The sequence below is a fragment of the Mirounga angustirostris genome, unplaced genomic scaffold (assembly GCF_029215605.1).
Source record: "Mirounga angustirostris isolate CCGP_5_RB_7025 unplaced genomic scaffold, mMirAng1.0.hap1 SCAF_4, whole genome shotgun sequence".
Classification (NCBI taxonomy): Eukaryota; Metazoa; Chordata; class Mammalia; order Carnivora; family Phocidae; genus Mirounga; species Mirounga angustirostris.
The window spans coordinates 137,080,248-137,097,872 of NW_026991712.1; the positions used below are offsets into that span (position 1 = coordinate 137,080,248).

At 40.4% G+C, this 17,625-nt stretch overlaps 1 protein-coding gene across 8 annotated transcripts in view; it reads right to left on the reverse strand.

Moving 5' to 3' along the window:
* Positions 1-17,625, reverse strand: part of LEPROT (leptin receptor overlapping transcript) — an 80,882-nt gene that overhangs the window by 42,253 nt on the left and 21,004 nt on the right. For 5 of the 8 annotated variants that reach the window (XR_010410911.1, XR_010410909.1, XR_010410912.1 and 2 more), the window contains exon 4: positions 6,650-6,907. Coding sequence is in view for 1 of the 8 variants with exons in the window: in XM_064589013.1 (XP_064445083.1) it covers positions 6,893-6,907 (15 nt within the window). In the remaining 7 variants the exon portion in view is untranslated. Of the gene's footprint in view, positions 1-2,004; positions 6,908-17,625 lie in introns of those variants that run through there. The other 3 variants (XR_010410914.1, XR_010410908.1, XM_064589013.1) reach the window with 2 other exon arrangements.

Sequence of the window (17,625 nt, forward strand, 5' to 3'; positions counted from 1 at the left end):
CTGACCAACCCACTGTGGGACCCCTGACCTTCAGCAGTGTATGAGAGTAAATGGAGACACCTCAGCACCTTCCCCATTCTGCAGTGGGCTCAGGGACACCCCGTTTCCAAAAGTCTATCAAAGTAAAGGCCTATTGGTAATCCCAGATTGGCAGGTACTCTTCATATTGTTAAGTATATATATAACATATATACATCTATGTTATAAAACATACACACACATATATATGTTTTACTTATAGCCATAGCTAAATGGTCCTCAATAACAGAGTCAGTTGAACAGGAGACAACAGAAAAGAAAAGAATGTATGACTGCATGTTAACCTCTTGGCCACTGCACCCTTCACCCCTTCTCCCAAATGACAGCCCTGTTAATGAATTACAGCGTCTGGTCTGAGTTGCTTCCTTTTACTACCTCACACTACCATGCCATTGGTGAACTGATTTTATTCTTTTTCTTTTTAATGAAGGTTTGGCAGTACCTTAAATTTACACGATGTTTTGAAGACCTGGGTTGCTCTTTGTGTCACCTTTTAAACCAGATTTCACTGCAGCATATTTATTTACAAAGGCAGGACAAAAAGCTTTACTACATTACTAAAGTCTGGAAATGTATCTGGGATGATGAAAAAGAGTAATTATAAGCTGACCTCAAGCATGGGGAAAGTGTTTTGGGGCATTTTGTTTACGAGCCAGAAAAATGAAATCCGCCTCTTTGAAGTTTTTCTTCCTGACACATCTCTGGCCAGTCTAGAGTAGAGTGATGAGATTTTCTAATATCACGGGATACTGAATTTCTATTCTGAACTTTGCGAAATTTTCACAATATGAAATTTATTAAAGTCACAATTTACTCTGTTCCACACGCAGCTCCTCCTGCTTGGAAATCTCTTCCCCTCACTCTTGACCAGATCCAAGGTCTCATTTAAAGGTACCTCTTCCTCAGAAAACCTTCCCTGTCTACCCTGCATTAGGTCTCTGTATTCTCTTCCATTTTTCTTCTGTATCTCCTCAAAATTTGTAGTTGTATATTAAACTGTAAGATAACCAGTTCTATCTTGTTTTCTATTGTGTCTCAACATTTAGAACAGTGTTTGGCATGTGGTAGGTGCTCAATAAATATTTGTTGAATGAATGAGTATATTCTAATTTTTTATGGCATCAAATCAAAGAAAAACAACTCAGTGTCAAATTCTCACTATGGTAAGTCTCTAAAAGTTAAAAGTTTAACTCGGTCCCTCACTACTGCTTTTTTTTTTTCAACTTTGGTACAATTTCTTACTTAAAAATTATGCCACTATAGAATTTTGTTTGTAGGTAGATCCTTTTTGAAAACATGATTTTCTGTCTGTTCATCAAAGATTTGGTCAAAGGTCTTCTGGAAAAAAACAGGTCAACAAGATCATTTTCTGACTGGCCACGTGGGCAAAAACATTCATGCACAAAGGTCACAAGCAATGTAAACATAAAGGCACAAGACCTGCCACAGTTTCATGACTGCATTCCCTAATACTTCCTAGGACTATAATGTTGTCAGGATAATGGTTTGGCGGAAAAGCAAAAATTTAACTCAAAATGTGGGCGTATTTAACCAATAGCAGTGGTTTCCAATTGGCTTGCCCCAAAGATTTGCTTTTTGTTTTTCCATTCCCTGATCTTAAATCCCACTCTTACCACAGATCCATGAGAGCAGGGACCAACCCACAGTGTTGTTCATCTTACCCTTAGTGCCTGGCATAAAAAAGGTGCTCAACTAGCAGTCATTAAGCAAATGAATGGATCCTTCCTTTCGTATGATTTTCTTTGCACAGAGGCAAAGAAACAACAAATAAATAGAAACTTTTATATGAGCAAAGGAAGTTTGATTATAAAATAAGTAACTCTTTAATCCAGCATTACTTGATTACCAGTCATCATTAGTGTTGTCTTTCTTTATTGCCACTTACAAGAACACCTTTAGAGTTCCCCTGTGTGAATTGACTTCTCAAGTTGTTTTTGAACCTCATTAATGAAGGCTGTCCCTACTATTACTCCTGCCCTGTTTATCACCCCCAAAAGGTTTACCAGGTGTCTCAAACATTCACTTTATTCACCATGCTTGACTTCAAATAGTCCTTGATAAATGTTGAAAATTACTTAATTATTACAAAAAAATTTCGGGCAAATTTGAAATAAGGGTAAGACATTCCCCATGCTATTGCTTGGATAGAAAAAAAAAAAAACAAAACACCCATTTGGATATCAAGAATGTTCATTATTTAAGTTTTCACATAAAGTTTCATTCTTACCATATACACATAAAAAAGTTTTCATTATAAATCTTAATGGCAAAGTCATAAACAACTTTCCCTCTGAGGGAAGAGAAATTTCCCTCTGTTTGTTTTGTTGGGAAGGGAGCAGGGATTGGACAGGATCCCACTAGCAACTTACACTATTTAACAACTTTTTCAAGATTCCTCATAGTTTCTGTTATTAATAAATGCTCTTTCATTACAATGGAAATGAGATTAGAGCTGTTCTGATTTACCTCACTGAACAGAACTAGAACCAATGGATGGAAGTAACAAAAACACCAACTTTAATACATTGTTAGAAAGGACCGGCCAGGGGTGCCTGGGTGGCTCAGATGGTTAAGTGTCTGCCGTTGGCTCAGGTCATGATCTCCAGGTCCTGGGATGGAGCCCCGTATCGGGCTCCCTGCTCAGCAGCGAGTCTACTTCTCCCTCTTCCTCTGCCTCTCCTCTCTCTGTCTCAAATGAATAAACAAAAAATTCTTAAAAAAAAAAAAAAAGGACCAGCCAAACATTAGGAATATCCTACTTAAAATATGTCTTGGCCTCTGGGTCCTACGTTCACCACAAGGGGCTTATAATAAATTCTAGAAATGATATTTGATCTCCTTGGTGATGGTGGTGAGGTGGGGGTAGTTATTTCAGCCTCCTGTGGGCTATTAAAATGCCAGGATTAGAACAATAAGAGTTTGAAATATAATGCTATTGTTGAGAGTGGAATGTGCTCATCTAGTGGTCTAGTAGAATTTGAGGAGTTTCAAACAGAAATTATGGACTAGATTTTATGGGAGGAAAGGATGCCTAAGGGAGGGTGAGAAAGGACAGCCAGGCAGAGAGGGAAAAACTACCCCCCCACCCCAGATAAACCTTTTTCATTTTGTTGGCTGTGACCATACCTAAGAAGGCTTCCTAGCTGACTCTGACCTAATCTCACATCAAATATCACTGCTGTGTGCTGTGTGCACAGGTCAGGCATAGGTTTCTTTCCCCATTTCAGCAGCTCTGGATCAGTGCAATCATCCCTGGGGGGTGGGGGGGTGGTCAAGAGACACTAAGAGAGGAAAGAGAATGAGGATGAATCTAATCTTCCTTATTGGTATTAAGCTGGGGTGCCTGTGGGAACTGTTCTGATGGGCCCAGACAGGCCAGCCTAGCCCAGTTACAAAGGTTATATATGTATCAAATAATCACACAAGGGCATATGCATAAACACTCTTTGGCTGGTTGTTATTAATGGTCTCTTTCACCTGAATCCAATTTTTCTAACTACACTCAGTACATTTATTTACTCAGCCTTGCTCTTTCTGGCTGGAAAATCCAGGGGTTAATGTCCAATTTCTCATCATAGCTCCTGATTTCTGCCTTGTGCTCTTTCCAGAGAAGCTGGAGATCAGTCACGTGTTGCCAACAGCATAAAGTCCAAATGCCCAGGACCGCCATAATCTAGCTCCAACCCAACTTTCTAGCCCAGTTAACTTCCCCTCTTTATGAATCTTCACTCTAATCATCCAGTCCCCTCAACACACCCTGTGATGTTCTAACTCTGGCTTTTGCTCATGCCACTTGCCAGAGATGCCATACAGCTATTCTCTTCATCGTCCAAAACTTTCAAGGAGGAGATCACACATTTACTCCCCTAGACTGACCTTGGGAGTCACAGACTTTACAGACAAAGTTCTGGCTCCCCCAGATATTGGTCCACATGGCTCATCAGAGCTCAGGTTTATAGAGAATAGTTGCAAACTGGCAGTGTGGGGTCCACAGAAGTATTTCCTTCAGCACAGTTTGGGTGTGCATGATATTTAACAAAAACTTTCTAAAATAGTCACCAATGTTTAAAAAGGTGGACTATTCAAAAAAAAGCAAACTATTCCATGTAATTTTTTTAAAATCTGGATCTCCAGCTTCTTTTGAAATATCAGAAAAGAAGGCATCTGAGCTTATCTTCCTGCATAGCAAAAATCAGCCAGCACTGAGTAGTAGCCGATCTCTCATGTAAGGCTTGTCTCTCCTATTTGCTACAGTTCCCAGCCCTCCCACAGTTCTTACATTCAACTTGCTTTAGTCATCTGGACCACCTAACTGGATGCTATGGGCATCTGAGTTTGCACACCACCACCCTATGCACCAAGGAATTGCCAAATCTCACCCTCTAGTACACATGGCTCTGTGGAGCTATTGCTCTTCCCAGGAGGAGCCAGGAGACAGCCGAGCAGAAACAAGCTGGACACCCCAATTTGGCTCAGCCCTTCCCCAATCCAATGTCATCTCCTTCCTCCCACACCAGAGAGGAATATAGGTCCTAGTCCTCTGTGAGTTTGCTCCAACTCTTTTTCCTAGGTTGCAAAACAAAACTATTACTCCTCCTATGCCATCCACTATTTTGGTAAGCTTTTTTATTTTAGAAAAGTTTTAGATTCACAGAAAGGATCACCGAACACTACATCAAAAAACGAATGATGTATTATACATAAAAAAAAAAAAAATTCACAGAAAGGTTGGTAAGATAATATAGATTGTTTCCATACACCCCAGACCAAATTTTCTGTTATTTAACATCTTACATTAGTACAGCTCATTTGTGACAACTGTAAGCCAATATTAATACATGATTATTAACCAGAGTCCATGTTATTCATATTTCTTTATTTCTTACCTAAGGCCCTTTTTCTGTTCTCAAGACTGTACCCAGAATACCATGTTAAATTTAGTCATCATGTCCTCCTAACCTCTTCTTGGCTATGAGATCAAAGATCCAGGGAGCTTGGGGAATACCAAGCATGATAAATACCAAAAAATCTAAACATAGGCATATCATATCCAAACTGCAGAAAGTCAAAGACAAAGAGAAAATCTTGGAAGAAGATAGAAGAGGAAAAACACTTTACCTTTAGAAGACCAAGGCTAAGAATTACATTGACTTCTCTTCAAAAACCACATAAACAAGACAAAGAGCGGAGTGACAGATTTAAAGTGTTGAAAGAAAAAAAATCACAAACCTAGAATTCTGTGTCAAGCAAAACAGATACACTTTTATCCTTCAAAAGTGAAGGAGACATAAAGATTTTATCTGATTAAGAAAACTAAGGGAGGGCGCCTGGGTGGCTCAGTTGGTTAAGCGACTGCCTTCGGCTCAGGTCATGATCCTGGAGTCCCCGGATCGAGTCCCATATCGAGTCCCGCATCGGGCTCCCTGCTCGGCGGGGAGTCTGCTTCTCCCTCTGACCCTCCCTTCTCTCATGCGCTCTCTCTCATTCTCTCTCTCTCAAATAAATAAATAAAATCTTTAAAAAAAAAAGAAAAGAAAACTAAGGGATTTTGTCAGCAGAAGATCTGCTTTGAAAGAAATGTTACACTCTTCAGAGAGAAATAAAACAATAGTATGGGCCAGAAACTTGGATCTACATATAGAAAGGAAGAACATTCAAGAAGGAATAAATGAAGGTACAGTTGACCCTTGAACAACATGGTTTTGAACCACTCAGATCCACTTACACATGGATTATTTTTGATAAATATGGTACAGTATTGTAAATGTATTTTCTCTTCCTTAGGGGATCTTCTTTTTTTTTTTTTTTAAGATTTTATTTATTTTTTTGACAGAGAGACATAGCGAGAGCAGGAACACAAGCAGGGGGAGTGGGAGAGGGAGAACCAGGCTTCCCGCAGAGCAGGGAGCCCGATGTGGGACTCGATCCCAGGACCCTGGGATCATGACCTGAGCCGAAGGGAGACGCTTAACGACTGAGCCACCCAGGCGCCCCCCTTAGGGGATTTTCTTAATAACATTTTCCTTTCTCTAGCTTACTGCTAAGAAGCAAACCACAGGCCCAAACTGATGCCACTTAGGTTAAGACTTCAAGTCAGTAAACCAAGACTAACTTGGTCCCTACCCTCACTGCAGTTTCAACCTTTAACCCGTCAACATAGGAATTTCCTGATGAGCACTAGGAAATTTACCGATATTCCATGCCTCTTAGGAGGGCAACCTTGCCGAAAAAACAGTGGATTGTTGCTAATTATTTCCTTTTTTCCACTCTTCTACTTTAAAAACTTCTTTTCTGTAGCCCTTTGGAACCCCCCTCTACTTGCTAGATGGGATAATGCCCAATTCATGAATTGATTAATAAAGCCAACTAGATCTTTAAAATTTACTCAGTTGAATTTTTGTTACCTTACTGTAAGAATACAGTATATGTTATATATAACATAAAGAACATGTGTTCATTGACTCTTTTTGTTATCAGTAAGGCTTCTGGTCAACAGTGGGCTACTTAACTACTTAATTAATTGTTAAGTTTTTGAGGAGTCCAAAGTTGAAAGCAGAGCTTCAGATCCGTGCTCTCTTTCCTTACCCACCATCTTCCTGTTTGGCCTTCAGGCATGCTGTGTACCCTCCAGGACTTGTGGGTACTGAATCTTGTTCCTCAAAGCTCCCCGAAGGTTTTTGCTGATGTGTGTCTTGCGATCATAAGAACCACCAAGGCTGGTCTCACTACAGCATTGGCCCCAGTGAGGGAAACGTCTGCGGGGCTCGTTAGGAGGAATACAGGCTCCAGCGTGGCTCTGCCTCCGGGGTCTGAGGCTAGGATGTCCAATGTGTCATGGGTTCATTGGCTAAATTAAAGCAGAAGAGCAGGAATTAGGATGCTGGACAGGAGAATCCCACAGTCCGTTATCTAGGTTAGCCAGGGCAGTCTGGAAGAGGGAACTTCATGGGTATGGGGGCGCCTACTTCCCTGTCTGGTTGTTTTGCTGGTGGCTATGGCATACAGCTGACAAAAGGTCTATTCAAGATGGGTGTCTTCTGAGGGTGAGGGCCTTCTGCCACACCATGTGGTCTAGGTTAACAATGTGATCTATGAGGGGGGCCTTGAGCCACATGGAATCAGCCCCACCTTTGGAAGGGCTGGAGACTGATGTCAGCCCCACAGGTGATAAGCTGTGTCTGCCTGGCCAATCCTCGGTAAAAACTCCAGACGCCCAGGCTTGGGTGAGCTTCCCTGACGGGCAATACTCTGCATATTGTAACATACTGTGGCTGGAAAAAAATGAATGCTGTCCACACAACTCGACTCCACTGGGAGAGGACAACTTGAAGCTCTGCATGTCACCTCTCCTGATCCCTACCTTAAGAACCTTGTTCCACTGCTAAAATTAATCTGTATCCTTTGGCTGTAAAAAACCACAACTGTGACAACATTGCTGAATTCTGTGAGTCCTTCTAGTGAATTATTAAATCTGAGTGTGGTCTTAGAGACATCCCAAATTCATAGAAGTCAGATTTTTATAAAAAATCCTATTTCCATATACTAGCAATGAACAATTGGAAACTGAAATTTAAAAGAATTAAAAGCACACAAAAAAAAACCCCACAAAATACTTGGGGGTAAATCTAATACATGCTAGTTTTATAGGCTGAAAACAAAATACTGGTGAAAGATATCAAAGAGGACCTAAGTAAATGGAGAGACAAACCATGTTCATAGATCAGAAGACTCAATATTGTTTAGATGTCAGTTCTACCCAAACTGATCTACAGGTTCAATACAATTCCAATCAAAATTCCAGCATGATTTTTTTTTAAGTGAAACCTAACATACTATCTGATTTTCAGGCTTATTATAAATAGAGTTATATTAGTCAAGACAGTATGGTACTGGAGAAATGGTAGTCATAAAAAATCAATGGAACAGATTGTAGAGTCCAGAAAAAGATTCACACATATGTTGATTTATTTTTTTATAAATACGCAAAGGCAATTCAAGGAGAAAGATAGCCTTTCCACAGACGGTGCTAGAACAATTGGATATCCATATGCAAAAAAAAATAATAATCTCGATTCATAACTCATTCCCTACACAAAAAATTAACTCATATGGACCAGACCCAAATCTAAAACTTAAAAGTATAAAACTTCTAGAAGAAAACATAGAAGAAAAATCCTATAGCTTTAGGTTAGGCAAAGACTTCTAAGATGATACCAAAAGTATGATCCATCAAAAAAATTGATTAATTAAACTTCATCAAAATTTAAAATTTCTGTTCCTTTTTTTTTTTTTAAGATTTTATTTATTTATTTGTCAGAGAGAGAGACAGAGTGCACAAGCAGGGGGAGTGGCAGGCAGAGGGAAAAAGCAGGCTCCCTGTTGAGCAAGGAGCCTGATGCAGGACCCTGGGATTATGACCAGAGCCAAAGACACACGCTTGACTGACTGAGCCACCCAAGCATCCCAAAATTTCTGTTCTTCCAAAGATGCTCTTTGGAAAATGAAAAGACAAGCCCAGGACAAAAGAATTTTCAAAATTCGATATTAGTACGTCAAACAACCCAACAAAGAAATGAACCAAAGATTTGTATGGACACTCACCTAAAGACACAGATACAATAAGTACACAAAAATATTCACATCATTATTCATTAGGGTAAATGCATATTAAAACCACAATGAGATATCACTACACACCAATTAGAAAGGCTAAATTTAAAAACTAACAATTTCTTATACTATTGAGTATGCTGAACAGGGGCTGTCACTATATTGCTGGTAGGAATACAAAATGGCAGCTTATTAGAAAGTCAAATGCACATTTATCGTTCAACCCAGTAAATCTGCTTCTAAGTATTTAACCAAGTGAAAAGACTCATTGGTGCCCCAGACAAGAATACAGTCAGCACCTCTGCTAATGTCTCTGGTCGTTATGTAGTCTCATTTGGCTAAATAGTATCTCCCCAAATGACTTGATATGACATAATTTTTTTTCTTGGTTGGAAAACAACTTTACCCTCAGAAAGATTTAAAATTAAGTACAGAAATGTTGAAGAGAATCAACCACATAATATTAATGTTTCTGTATTAAATCTGCATATTTGATGCTTTATGTATTTAGGAGTATTAAGAGAAGTTTTCACCTGTTTGAGAGCTAGCAGGTTAATTTAAAACATATAATTGAGAAATTGATTTAGCCTTCTATTTGAAGCTGAAATTTTCTTGTTTATTTGCAGAAACGGAACGTGTTAAAAAAAAAAAACTAAGATCAACATCTTTACAAGTCAGTGACCTCTAACTTAAAATTGCTAATACTGTATATTGAAAGATTTGTAGTTAAAGAAAACCCTCTATTCAGTTAATGTAATCACCAGAAGCTTCACAGGAAAACAAGTATTGACTGTTCCTAGTAATGAGTTTACTCACAGATCCACTCATTATCTTTACATTATAAAAGACTTCAAGAAGGAAGATAAAATTACAGTGAGCTCCCAATGTTACCTTACTCACACTGTGTTGGACCCATGACCAAGAAATGCCATTTGGTGTTCAAAGGACAAAAGGAAGAATGACACTTCACTTTGCCCCACATGCAGGCAGTCTATCAACCTCTCCAAGCAGGTGACCTTCCTCTTACAAAAAGCAAACTTCAAATCTTAGTTGCTCTTTATTAAGGTATTGATTATTGACTTTGATCAAAAACTCATTAAACACAGCCAGGGGCAGCATGTATAATCTCCATGGCTTGGTAAAGGTCTTTTGACATGTGCTGCCCACGAGGAGGATTAACTTCTACTCGGTGTTCATCCACAGTTAGGGTGACTATCTCAGATGCGCCTAGCCCAGCCCAATTTACACCTGTTGCGCCAGCATAATGAATGGTACCTACTTCCACTCTCAAAAACGTCCCTTTAGGATGGCAATCCATAACCCACACATCGAGCTCACTGCCCACTGATGTTGGCACTTGTAGAGTACTTAGTCACTCCCCTTGAAGTCAGAAAACTTGGGTCCGAGTAACAGCCAGGTTATTTCTAATCTAAGGCTTGGACAACATCCAGATTTCCCAGTGACGATGTTATATTTTTCACAGTGCCATGTGGACTACATGAAAGCATGAAATGAACCAGCTTTGTAAGCTAGAGATGACTGTCCAAATACACATTATCACAATGAAGCAAGTGGATGTTAGCAAAGGACAAATTGTAATAGGATACAAAGAATTCAGAATCTTTAATAATTTTTTGACCCAATGCCAGCACTCTTAAAGCTATTCATCCTTTCCTCCTCTCCCCTCCTTCCTTCATTTTCTTCCTTTCAATGTTTGAGTACCTCCTGTGTGCCAGGTGCTAATCTGGTGCTATGTGAAGAAAGGATAGCAAAAATTATTGAGGTATAACATTCTGTGAGATAAAAGGAAAAAATACCTGCATTGGTCTCTGTCCCTGGTTCCTGGCACAGAGCTCCTAAATCCCTTGTTATTTCCTGGGTGAGAGCAGTAGAAGCATCTTTTGTGCTGATACTTGGTCTCCGACCCTGCTTCCCGACAGGAGCTCCTGAATCCCTTGGAATTTCCTGGGTGAAAGCAGTGTCTTTTGTTCTAATGAGGTGACTTCTGGTGGGCTCCTGGATGGCTCCTAGGTGGGGGCGGGTCACCAGAAAGACCAAGCTATGAGTAGAAGCTTGGCATTTCCAGTCTCACCCCCCCGCTATTCTCCAGAGAGGAGCTAGAAGTGGAGTTAATGATCCATCATGCCTGTGTGATAAAGCCTCCATAAAAATTCCAAAAGTATGGGGTTTAGAGTTTCCTTGTTGGTGAGCACATGGAAGTGCTGGGAGGGTGACCCTCAGAGAGGCCAGGGAAGCTCCATACCCCTTTCCACACACCTTGCCCTAAACGTCTCTTCCATCTGGACGTTCATCTGTATCCTTTATGATATCTTTTATAATAAGCTTATAGTAAATTGTTTTCCTTTGTTCTGTGACCTGCTCTAGCAAACTGACTGAACCCAAAGGAGGAGTCATGGGAACATCTGATTTTTAGGCAATCTGTCAGAAGCAGAGGTACCAACCTGGACTTGAGATGGACAGCAGAAAGGGGGCGGGGCTGCCTTACAGGACTGAGCCCTGAACCTGTGGGATCTGATGTTATCTCTGGGAGACAGCGTCTCAGTGTCTGAATTGACTTAAATTGGAGGACACCCAGCTGGTGTCACAGAATGGGCTGGTGTGGGAAGTGTTGAGAGTATGGTAGCCCTGTGAGAGTGAAGGAGAAACACACGAGAAACAGTCTCCTTTACACATACAGGTAGAAAAGTGTACATGTAAAGTGTACTACTTAGTAAACTTTCACAGACTTAAAACCGCTCTGTATCCACCACTAGATTAAGAAACAGAACATTCCAGTATTCCCAGGGCCCTCCACCCCAGTCTCCTGCTGTTACCATAGCCCCAGGGTACCCAGCCAGGGTTAGTTTGCCTGTTTTTGTGCTGTCTATAAACGCAATCATTCAGTAAGTACCCATTTGGATCTGGTTTCTTTCACTCCACCTTGTGAGATTCATTCAGAGCTTCCCATGTGGCTATGGATCATTCACTCTTATTGCTGTGTAGCATTCTATCACATAAACATTCTACAACTTATTTATCTACAGTTGATGGTCATTTGGATTGTTTCCAGGTGTGAGCTCTTATAAATCATGCTGCTAAGAATTTCATTACATTTTAATATATTTTTCATATAACAGTTTCTTTCAAGGCAGAGTCCCAAATCCTTGCAGGTAGCAAAATGTTAGCTAATAATACACCCATATAACCATATTACCTCTTCAGTGTCCCGAAGTCGGCCAACATTTGGGGAATTCTCTTTCCATGTTATAATTTTAAAGACAAAACTGACTTGATTCTCAACCCACACATGGGAGGGTCTTCCCCCAACAAGCATTTCTGAGGCATTTGGGGTGGTTTACATTTCTCCCACTCACCTCTGTCATTTTATTCTGAATTCTTCATCGTTACCCCATGACTCACACAGCCACCGGCTGTCCTCCTGTCTTAGCTCACTTTAGCCATTGTTCTCAAATCGTCCCTTTCCTCTATAGACCAGAACCCCAGGGCCAACAACAGTGTGCATCATTGGCTGGAGGGTCTGGGCAAGGGAGGGAGTGACAGAGGGGAAGCCAGGAGGGCGTCACCCCTGCCCAGCCACAAACTGAATGGCTATTATTAAGACTTTGTTCTCGAAAGTCCTTGGCTGTCATCCTCAAAGGAACATCTCCTGAGCACTGTTTGGGCCTCAGGTCCCAGCCCTTCCGCCAGGATTTCTCGGTCCTTCCCACCTTGGACTCCTCCTCCAGAGTATTTCCTCCCTCCCCCACAGTCACGAGCACTTCCTCATTCTGATGCAATGCCCAAATTCCTCCTCCTTTATTATGCAAAGCATTTCAAGCCCTTTCCCGGTCCTGGGTCCCAGCTCTGGACCTCAACTGGCTCCTCTAAGTTTAAATAAACAAAAACCCGGTCTTCTCAGAAGGATTGTGCTGCTCGCCAATAAAATAGCAACTTTCCCCCCGTTCATTTAATTAATTAAGTGAATGCAATCCAAGGGCAAATACTTAGAAATCACTTTCCTTTTTTTGATAGTTTAAACTTAAATAAATATGACAGCAAATGACTAAACTACACCAAAGTCAACTCCTGGAATTGCCACGAGAGGGCGGTAGCACCGAAGTGTTGGTATGTTTCAGGGCTTTTCAACCCTGTCCCACCTTGCCAGACCTGCCCTTTGGCTACATTACATGTTAACATCCTCAATCTTCGTGACTCAGGGACAGACAACCAAGTGGTCACTGCTGGGGATGTGGCTCACTAAACACAACACTATTAGGACATAGTTTGGGTTATTTTGGTTTTACACAGCAGTCTTTGCCAACCTCATTGGAAACATGTTTTCACCAGAACTCATCTCATTCCACCTACTGCAGGCTAAATTTATCTCCAGAGTTTAACAATGTGGAATGATTAATTAGGGACGAAACCATTTCCTGAGTACTTTGGATATAACTGATTCTATGACTCTGTGATTCACTGTCATTGCTTTAGCTGTCTGTCCCTGAACAAAATGCATTTATTTATGTTTTCTGTGGTTGGTTGGTCTCTTTTTCCCTTCTTTCAAGGACAAATACAGTTAATTTGTAAAAGCAAATTGTTTCCTTTTTTTCTCTGCTTCTTTATAAAATAGTTTTAATTGAAACACAGGAATCCCATCGAGAGTTAAGTTATAGACGCTATTCCTGTTCAAATCCTTCCATTGGCTTTTCATCTCTAAGCAAGCCAAAGACCTTACAATGGCCCATAGGATCTAACCCCTATGCATCCTCCATTCTTCCCCTGAATGTTCCTTGGTAGCCAACAAGTGTGCTCCACCCCAGGACCTTTGCACTTGCTTGTTCCTCTTCTTGGGTCATCTTCCTCCACTGCCACCCCCATAACCATGTCTTTTTCACTTCCTTCAAATGTTATTTTCTAAGTAAGCCTTTCCTGGCCACTGTATCTTTTTTTTTTTTTTTTTAAGATTTTATTTATTTATTTGACAGACAGAGACACAGCGAGAGAGGGAACACAAGCAGGGGGAGTGGGAGAGGGAGAAGCAGGCCTCCCGCTGAGCAGGGAGCCTGATGTGGGGCTCAATCCCAGGACCCTGGGATCATGACCTGAGCCGAAGGCAGACGCTTAAGGACTGAGCCACCCAGGCGCTCCTGGCCACTGTATCTTAAATGAGCATCACTGGGCCACACCCACAAGCACATTCACTTACTTCATCTTGATCCCTTCCTTTATATTTTTGCTCTAGCATTTTACATACATTTTACTTATTTGTATAGTTTATTTTTTGCTTCCCTACAAAAAAGTAAGCTGCATGGAGGTGGAGGTTTTGCCTGTTTTATTCACTACTATATCCCCAGCATCTAGAATATCTGGCACATAGTAGGTGCTTAGCAAAAATTATTAGGATGAGTGAACAACGAAACCAGAATTGTACAATTGTACCCTAAAAATAGATCATATCACATTTATTCCTTATTATTCATAGCTCTGCTCAATAATCCTCTCCACCCACCCTATTTAAGTAGCCCATCCCGCAATTCATTCTCTATGCCTTTATCCCAACTTATTTCTTCATAGCATTCACGATTGTTATTACTCAAATATTTGGTAACTTTAAAAATTAAGTTGTCTTACCCATTTGAAGGTAAGCTCAATGAGGGCAAAGAATTTGTCGGGTTCACTGCTGTGTTGCCTCAGCTTAGAATTTTTTTAATCTAAAATCATTATGACCATCTATGTGTGGCTCTATTTCTGAATCCTTGATGATATTCCATTGATCCACATGAATGTCCTTTCTCCAATATCACACTGTCCTATTGTCCTAACTAACTTTATAGTAAGTCTGGCAATCAGAGTGTATATTAATTTCTCCTAAAAATCTTGCTGGGATTTTGATTAAGACTGTACTGAATCTATTGATCAGTTTGGGAAGAACTGACATCTTAACAATACTAAAGTCAATCCCTTAAGCAACCAGGACTAACGCCCTAATCCCTGGCAGTACTCTGTGATGGTGGAAAGATCAGAAAGGGAAAGGAGCTTTCTGGTTTAAAGCCTCATTGGAGATGCCCTTGCACCAGTGGTGGCCCTAAAGGTGCAGAAAGCCCTGGTCCTAAAGAGATCATGTAATTGGAGGCAATGAGTACCTTCACAGTGACTCATGATGGGTAAGGATCAATAACTGGAGAGGTAGAAACTTGCCCTGTGCCTTAAGATCTGAGTTCTCTATGCTGCCCTAAGTTTCAATTTCAAAAACCTGGAGTTGAATTTGCCATCAGTCCAATGAGATGGGAGGCACCAAATTGAAGTTGATATAAAAAAAAGTAAGAAAATTAGATTGGGATTCCTGGGTGGCTCAGTTGGTTAAGCATCTGCCTTCGGCTCAGGTCATGATCCCAGAGTCCTGGGATGAGTCCCACATGGGGCCCCTTGCTCAGCAGGGAGAGTGCTTCTCCCTCTGCCTGCCACTCCCCCAGCTTGTGTGCTCTCATGCATGTGCTCTCTCTCTCTCTCTCTGACAAATAAGTAAAACCTTAAAAAAAGAAAGAAAATTAATCTGGGTTTTCCAGAGAACAGAACCAACAGATCTATGTATCCATCCATCAATCCATCTATCTATCCATCCATCCATCCATATATTGAGAATGGGGTGGGGGAGGGGTGATTTATTACAAGGAATTGGCTCACGTGAATACGGAGGCTGAGCAGTCCCAAAATTTGTGGTCAACAAACTGGAGAGGTAGGAGAATTGAAATTCCAAGAATGAAGCCCAAGTTTCAAAACAGGAGAAAATCAGCGCCCTCACTTGAAGACAGAGAGAGTGAATTCTCTTTTATTCAGCCTTTTTTGTTCTATTCATGCCTCTGCCTGATTGGATAAGGCCCATCCACACTGGGGAGGGCAATACTGATTCTCATGTTAATCTCATCCAGAAACACCCTCACAGGCACACCCAGAAAAACCAAATACCTGAGAACCCCGTGGCCAGTCAAGTTGATACATAAAATTAACCATCACAGGAGATAATTGTTGCACCCAAATTTCTGGACTGAAATTCATACCAGTGACACTAGAATCACTTTCTGACTCATTGTTCAGGAAGACATAGATCCACAGGCTAACGTGAATAGAAAAGTGGAGAGGACAAAATAGAAATTGCAGGAGAAGTTTTCACAATTCATCAGGAACGAAACCCAGCATTCTGTTTTTAAAACAGTGCTGAAGGTAAGGGAGCATGTATTTTTATTTTTATTTTTTTAAAGATTTTATTTATTTATTTTCAGAGAGAGACAGCGAGAGCAGAACACAAGCAGGGGGAGTGGGAAAGGGAGAAGCAGGCGCCCCACTGATCAGGGAGCCCAATGCGGGGCTCGATCCCAGGACCCCAGGATCATGACCTGAGCCAAAGGCAGACGCTTAACGGCTGAGCCATCCAGGCGCCCCCGGAGCATGTATTTTTAAATATCACCAAGATAGCACAAGAAATCAGATCCCTATCTTACACCACTCACAAAAAATAACTTGAAATGGATCAAAAACTTAAATATAAGACCTAAAATAACAAAACTCCTCAAAGAAAACATACAGAAAAAGATCTTTGACATGGGCCTTGGAAATGGTTTCCTGGATCAGACACCAAAAGCCCAGGCAACAAACACTAAGATAAAGAAGTGGAACTACATTAAACTAAAGAGCTTCTGCACAGCAAAGGGAGCAATAAATTGAAAAAGCAACCTACAAAATGGGAGAAAACATCTGCAAACCATATGTCTAATAAGGGGTTAATATCCAAAATATATCAAGAATCATACAATACAGTAGCAAAAAGTAAATAATCCAATTTAAAAATGGGCAAAGGACCTGAATAGATACTTTGCCAAAGAAGTCATACAAATGGCCAATAGATACATGAAAAGATGTTCAACATCATTCATCATCAGGGAAAAACAAATCAAAACCACAAGGGTATATCACCTCATACCTATTAGGATGGCTATTTATCAAAAAGACAAGAGATAACAAATGCTGGCAAGAATATGTAGAAAAAAGAACGTTTATAACACTGTTGGTGGGTATGTAAAATGGTACAGCCATTACAGAAAACAGTATGGAATTTCCTCAAAAAAAATTAAAAATTGAACTGCCATAAGATCTAGCAATCCCACTCCTGGGTATATATCCAAATGAATTGAAATCAGTATCTCAAAGGGATATTTGCACGCCATGTTCACTGCAGCATTATTCAGAATAGCCAAGATATGGAAACTAACCTAAGTGTTCATCAGTGGATGAGTGGATAAAGAAGATGTGGTATACACATACATACAATGGAACGTTATTTAGCTATGAGAAAGAAGGAAATTCTGCCATTTGCCACAACATGGATGGACTTTGAAAGCATTATGCTGAGATAAGTCAGATACAGAAATATAAATACTGTTTTGATATCACTTATATGTGGAATCTAAAAAAGCTGAGCTCATAAAAACAGAGAGTAGATGGTGGTTACCAGGGGCTAGGGGGTGGGAGAATTGGAGAAATGTTTAAGGTTACAACCTTGCAACTAGTGGATAAGTATTTCTAGAGATCTAATGCACAACGTAATGATTACAGTCAACAATACTGTAGATTAAACTCCAAAGTTGCTAAAAGACTAGATCTTAATTGTCTCACCACAAGAAAGAAAGAATTATATGATGTGATAGAGTGGTCTAGCTAACACTACAGTGGTAATCATATTGCAATATATAAGTGAATCAAACTAACACATTGTACACCTTAAACTAACATGATGTTGTATGTCAATTATATCTCAGTTTTTAAAAAACCAAAAATAGAACTACCGTATGATCCAGCAATCCGACTTTTGGGTATATACCCAAAAGAAACAAAATCAGTATCTCAAAGAGGTATAGTATATAGATATACAATGGACTATTATTCAGCCATGAGAAAGAA